The 6,627-nt window shown below is 40.4% G+C and overlaps 1 protein-coding gene across 1 annotated transcript; it reads left to right on the forward strand.

Annotated features, from left to right (window-relative positions):
- The first annotated feature begins 1,910 nt into the window (after window positions 1–1,910).
- Window positions 1,911–3,471, forward strand: LOC127925489 (SPARC-related modular calcium-binding protein 1-like). Its single transcript, XM_052510371.1, has 3 exons — window positions 1,911–2,016; window positions 2,454–2,698; window positions 3,323–3,471. The coding sequence occupies exons 1-3, from the start codon at window positions 1,931–1,933 to the stop codon at window positions 3,388–3,390; spliced, it is 399 nt and encodes a 132-aa protein (XP_052366331.1). The 5' UTR covers window positions 1,911–1,930; the 3' UTR covers window positions 3,391–3,471.
- The last annotated feature ends 3,156 nt before the right edge of the window (window positions 3,472–6,627 follow it).

Raw genomic sequence — 6,627 nt, forward strand, 5'->3', positions numbered from 1 at the left:
ACTTGTAGAGTCTTTATTATAGGGTGTCATTTAGAATACAACTCTAAATCACCTGTAGAGTCTTTATTATAGTGTCTTTATTATCCCCAGGGGCCAAATAATTTAGCAGCACATGACCCCCGACAATATATCCAGCAATATGTTATTAGAGATGACTGAGATAGCTGATAGCAGCTGGCAACGAGGACCATATAGACCTGTTTGTTTTAAACTTGTGGAGTCTATATCTGTGCTCTTAAATAAGGCATGCTGGGAGTCCCTCAGATTGCTCCTTACATGTGACTCATGTCTGATACAGGTGGAAAGTTCAGTTCATTCTGCTAATTCATGTGGTACCGATGTTACAGAGCCTGTTCTCACTCTTTAGGTTTAGATGACCAAAACATCAGAGGTTATTGAAACCAACATGTCTTTTGTCTCACCCTCTCTCACGTTGCTAAAAACCCAATATACACACACACACACACACGCACACGCACACACACACACACAGACACGCACACACGCACACACGCACACGCACACACATACACACACACACACTCACACAGACATACACACACACACACACACACACAAAAATACTCTTTTCACACATCTCCATTCATCACACAGTTAAAAATAGTGTAGTTCTCTTTTCTCCATCTTCATTCATCACCAGCCATAGCTGCTGTAGTTCTACTGTTTACCAGAGATACTTAACACTGGTCTCAGCCATCTGCTGTAGTTCTACTGTTTACCAGAGATACTTAACACTGGTCTCAGCCATCTGCTGTAGTTCTACTGTTTACCAGAGATACTTAAGACTGGTCTCAGCCATCTGCTGCAGTTCTACTGTTTACCAGAGATACTTAACACTGGTCTCAGCCATCTGCTGTAGTTCTACTGTTTACCAGAGATACTTAACACTGGTCTCAGCCATCTGCTGTAGTTCTACTGTTTACCAGAGATACTTAACACTGGTCTCAGCCATCTGCTGTAGTTCTACTGTTTACCAGAGATACTTAACACTGGTCTCAGCCATCTGCTGTAGTTCTACTGTTTACCAGAGATACGTAACACTGGTCTCAGCCATCTGCTGTAGTTCTACTGTTTACCAGAGATACTTAACACTGGTCTCAGCCATCTGCTGTAGTTCTACTGTTTACCAGAGATACTTAAGACTGGTCTCAGCCATCTGCTGTAGTTCTACTGTTTACCAGAGATACTTATCTGCTGTAGTTCTACTGGTCTCAGCCATCTGCTGTAGTTCTACTGTTTACCAGAGATACTTAACACTGGTCTCAGCCATCTGCTGTAGTTCTACTGTTTACCAGAGATACTTAAGACTGGTCTCAGCCATCTGCTGTAGTTCTACTGTTTACCAGAGATACTTAACACTGGTCTCAGCCATCTGCTGTAGTTCTACTGTTTACCAGAGATACGTAACACTGGTCTCAGCCATCTGCTGTAGTTCTACTGTTTACCAGAGATACTTAAGACTGGTCTCAGCCATCTGCTGTAGTTCTACTGTTTACCAGAGATACTTAACACTGGTCTCAGCCATCTGCTGTAGTTCTACTGTTTACCAGAGATACTTAACACTGGTCTCAGCCATCTGCTGTAGTTCTACTGTTTACCAGAGATACTTAACACTGGTCTCAGCCATCTGCTGTAGTTCTACTGTTTACCAGAGATACTTAACACTGGTCTCAGCCATCTGCTGTAGTTCTACTGTTTACCAGAGATACTTAACACTGGTCGTCAAGCGTGGACCTTTTAATGGAGCCTGAGTCCTTTCTGCCAAAGCCATTATATTTCAGTACAGCTTAGTTGTCTTCTAACAGTGACTAAGATTTCTCTGTGTTGCAGTGAGACTGTGGTAGTGATTGTTTACTACTGACTGTGCTGTCTCTGTGTTGCTGTGACAGGCTGCCCGGAGGGTAAAAAAATGGAATTCATTACCAGCCTTTTAGACGCCCTCACCACAGACATGGTCCAGGCCATTAACTCACCAACCCCCTCTGGTGGTGGGAGGTAAGTCGTAACGATATGTTTTCCCCTCAAGCTTAAACAGTCAACTATGATGTTGAAATCTCTATCATCAGGTTTGGATGGAGAATTAGATCTGGAGCCCTGAGTGTGTACCTGAGCAGGTTCTGAGTGTGTACCTGAGCAGGTTCTGAGTGTGTACCTGAGCAGGTTCTGAGTGTGTACCTGAGCAGGTTCTGAGTGTGTACCTGAGCAGGTTTTGAGCGTGTACCTGAGCAGGTTCTGAGCGTGTACCTGAGCAGGTTCTGAGCGTGTACCTGAGCAGGTTCTGAGCGTGTACCTGAGCAGGTTCTGAGCGTGTACCTGAGCAGGTTCTGAGTGTCTGTACCTGTGTATGAGTACTGGGTGCCCCTGTGGAGGTTTGAGTCGAACCCTCTTCCGTTTCCTTCTAACCTGTGTCTGAACCCTGTTGTCCTGTGCAGGTTGATGGAGCCGGACCCCAGCCACACTCTAGAGGAGAGGGTGGTCCACTGGTACTTTACCCAGCTGGACAACAACAGCAGCCATGACATCAACAAGAAGGAGCTGAAGCCCTTCAAGAGATACGTCAAGAAGAAAGCCAAACCCAAGAAATGTGCCCGGAAGTTCACTGACTACTGTGACCTGAACAAGGACAAAGCCATCTCACTTCTGGAGCTGAAGGGTTGTCTTGGGGTCAGCAAGGAGGGTGAGCATGTTGGTACAGAGCGTTCTTCTCTGGCACACTGGATATTTGTTCAATAGTTCATCGTTCATTATGGAGCCGTCTTTCATTTCTGTCCTCCGAAGAACTCAGCAGGAACTTAAATGTCTCTGAACTATGTTGCTAACTGTCCAGAAATTTTGCAGGGCACCAGTAATTGGTTATTAGCCAGTAATTAGCGAGCTAGCAGCTAGGCGAGGACAGACTACACCTCCAGTCCAGACCCTGTCCACGTCTGGGCGTACAGCACAATGGACAACCAGACAGGATGTGTGGATCAGCATCTCAGATCATTGGGATCTGTTGTGTTAAAAGCAGTGAAAATGACATGGTTATAATGTATTATAAGACTTGTATAGAGCATGTATAACCCCTTTGTAATCTCTTATTACCATGTAATAATGATGCTGACTGAATATCAGACATTTTGTGACATAGACATCCCAGTCTGACCACTAATGTGTCTCCTCTCCTCTCCTCTCCTCTCCTCTCCTCTCCTCTCTCTCTCTCCCTCCTCCCCTCTCCTCTCCCTCTCCTCTCCTCTCCTCTCCTCTCCTCTCCCTCCCCTCCTCTTCTCCCTCTCCCTCCCCTCTTCCTTTCCTTCTACAGGTAGTTCTGTGAGCAGCATCAACCAAGGGACAAGGCAAGGGATTAATTTGTTCAGTAAGACCCACTAATATGCTTTCACTAACCTTAGCACCACCTTAAACCGCTGTGGACCGCTTCAATATAATCCATTAACCATCCTTGTATGTAAACCAAATGTATACCCTGTTGCAGTACTTAGCATAAGATGTCCAACATGTGTCGTTTGCATCGAGTTACAACTTGTGTGGCTGCACATTTCTTTGCTACTCAGCAATGCAGGATGGGTATTTTGCCTTAGCTAATTGTAGTTCTTGGGTTGGGGTATAACTTAAGCTTTAGACTGGCTTCTGATATTGGTCTGCAGGCTTCTTATTCAGATGCACACAGCTTTATGTTCTAGATACACTTGGAGGTCTTTGCTTTTACAGTGAATCGGTGATTTCTCGGGAAAGTCCGTCAGGAAACTTATGTTTGTTGTTGTTGCGTTATTTGAGCTTTTTTAAAAAAAAAATGTATTTGTGGGAATTTTATAAGGGGAAAAAATGTTCCGGCTCTATGCCCAGAAATGCCCTTGTTCGGAACAAACTTTTCAGAAAAAAGAAAAGTGTTTGAAATGAAAGAAACAATAATGGATATGAACTGGAAAATGATTTTATGTAAAAGGATATATCTTCCAAATGTTATTTTTAAAGAATATTTCTCTCAAAACTTTGATTCCTAAAAGATATTTCTGGACATTTGGTGAACAGTCAGATTTGTCTAAAATCCGAAATGAATCAGGAATGTACAGGGTCACCTATACCATAAGGACCCCTTATTCATGTCCTCATTACATCTAGAGCAATAAGACCCCTCATGGTCTGGAATGTTCTCTACTGTTGATAGATTTAAACAAAGATATTGGAATCACCGTGGTCACAACCATTAACTGTCAGCTCCATCTCCTGATAGATTAAGATGTGAATTGTAGTTCAAATATGTTACATTTAATTAGGTTTTAGAGTTATACATCAACTGAGGAAAAACTAAATGTCCACTGTTTATACCACTTGAAGGAAGACCAAATGTCTACTGTTTATACCACTTGAAGGAAGACTAAATGTCTACTGTTTATACCACTTGAAGGAAGACTACATGTCTACTGTTTATACCACTTGAAGACTAAATGTCTACTGTTTATACCACTTGAAGACCAAATGTCTACTGTTTATACCACTTGAAGGAAGACCAAATGTCTACTGTTTATACCACTTGAAGGAAGACTAAATGTCTACTGTTTATACCACTTGAAGGAAGACCAAATGTCTACTGTTTATACCACTTGAAGGAAGACTAAATGTCTACTGTTTATACCACTTGAGGAAGACCAAATGTCTACTGTTTATACCACTTGAAGGAAGACCAAATGTCTACTGTTTATACCACTTGAAGGAAGACTAAATGTCTACTGTTTATACCACTTGAAGGAAGACTAAATGTCTACTGTTTATACCACTTGAAGGAAGACCAAATGTCTACTGTTTATACCACTTGAAGACCAAATGTCTACTGTTTATACCACTTGAAGACCAAATGTCTACTGTTTATACCACTTGAAGGAAGACTAAATGTCTACTGTTTATACCACTTGAAGGAAGACCAAATGTCTACTGTTTATACCACTTGAAGGAAGACCAAATGTCTACTGTTGAAGGAAGACTAAATGTCTACTGTTTATACCACTTGAAGGAAGACTAAATGTCTACTGTTTATACCACTTGAAGGAAGACTAAATGTCTACTGTTTATACCACTTGAAGGAAGACTAAATGTCTACTGTTTATACCACTTGACTAAATGTCTACTGTTTATACCACTTGAAGGAAGACTAAATGTCTACTGTTTATACCACTTGAAGACTAAATGTCTACTGTTTATACCACTTGAAGACTAAATGTCTACTGTTTATACCACTTGAAGGAAGACCAAATGTCTACTGTTTATACCACTTGAAGGAAGACTAAATGTCTACTGTTTATACCACTTGAAGGAAGACTAAATGTCTACTGTTTATACCACTTGAAGGAAGACTAAATGTCTACTGTTTATACCACTTGAAGGAAGACTAAATGTCTACTGTTTATACCACTTGAAGGAAGACTAAATGTCTACTGTTTATACCACTTGAAGGAAGACTAAATGTCTACTGTTTATACCACTTGAAGGAAGACTAAATGTCTACTGTTTATACCACTTGAAGGAAGACTAAATGTCTACTGTTTATACCACTTGAAGGAAGACTAAATGTCTACTGTTTATACCACTTGAAGGAAGACTAAATGTCTACTGTTTATACCACTTGAAGGAAGACCAAATGTCTACTGTTTATACCACTTGAAGACCAAATGTCTACTGTTTATACCACTTGAAGACTAAATGTCTACTGTTTATACCACTTGAAGGAAGACCAAATGTCTACTGTTTATACCACTTGAAGGAAGACTAAATGTCTACTGTTTATACCACTTGAAGGAAGACTAAATGTCTACTGTTTATACCACTTGAAGGAAGACTAAATGTCTACTGTTTATACCACTTGAAGACCAAATGTCTACTGTTTATACCACTTGAAGGAAGACTAAATGTCTACTGTTTATACCACTTGAAGACTAAATGTCTACTGTTTATACCACTTGAAGGAAGAATAAATGTCTACTGTTTATACCACTTGAAGGAAGACTAAATGTCTACTGTTTATACCACTTGAAGGAAGACTAAATGTCTACTGTTTATACCACTTGAAGACTAAATGTCTACTGTTTATACCACTTGAAGACTAAATGTCTAGTTTATACCACTTTGAAGGAAGACTAAATGTCTACTGTTTATACCACTTGAAGACTAAATGTCTACTGTTTATACCTAAGACTAAATGGTTTATACCACTTGAAGACTAAATGTCTACTGTTTATACCACTTGAAGACTAAATGTCTACTGTTTATACCACTTGAAGACCAAATGTCTACTGTTTATACCACTTGAAGGAAGACCAAATGTCTACTGTTTATACCACTTGAAGGAAGACCAAATGTCTACTGTTTATACCACTTGAAGGAAGACTAAATGTCTACTGTTTATACCACTTGTTTATACCACTTGAAGACCAAATGTCTATGAAGGAAGACTAAATGTCTACTGTTTATACCACTTGAAGGAAGACTAAATGTCTACTGTTTATACCACTTGAAGGAAGACTAAATGTCTACTGTTTATACCACTTGAAGGAAGACCAAATGTCTACTGTTTATACCACTTGAAGGAAGACTAAATGTCTACTGTTTATACCA

Source organism: Oncorhynchus keta, unplaced genomic scaffold, assembly GCF_023373465.1.
Source record: "Oncorhynchus keta strain PuntledgeMale-10-30-2019 unplaced genomic scaffold, Oket_V2 Un_contig_5671_pilon_pilon, whole genome shotgun sequence".
NCBI lineage: Eukaryota > Metazoa > Chordata > Actinopteri > Salmoniformes > Salmonidae > Oncorhynchus > Oncorhynchus keta.

Coding starts and splice junctions, on each gene's coding strand:
- LOC127925489 (XM_052510371.1), top strand. CDS start 1,931: ATGGAATTCATTACCAGCCTTTTAGACGCCCTCACCACAGACATGGTC. Junction 2,017..2,453: donor ACCCCCTCTGGTGGTGGGAG/GTAAGTCGTAAC, acceptor TGTCCTGTGCAG/GTTGATGGAGCCGGACCCCA. Junction 2,699..3,322: donor TCTTGGGGTCAGCAAGGAGG/GTGAGCATGTTG, acceptor TTCCTTCTACAG/GTAGTTCTGTGAGCAGCATC.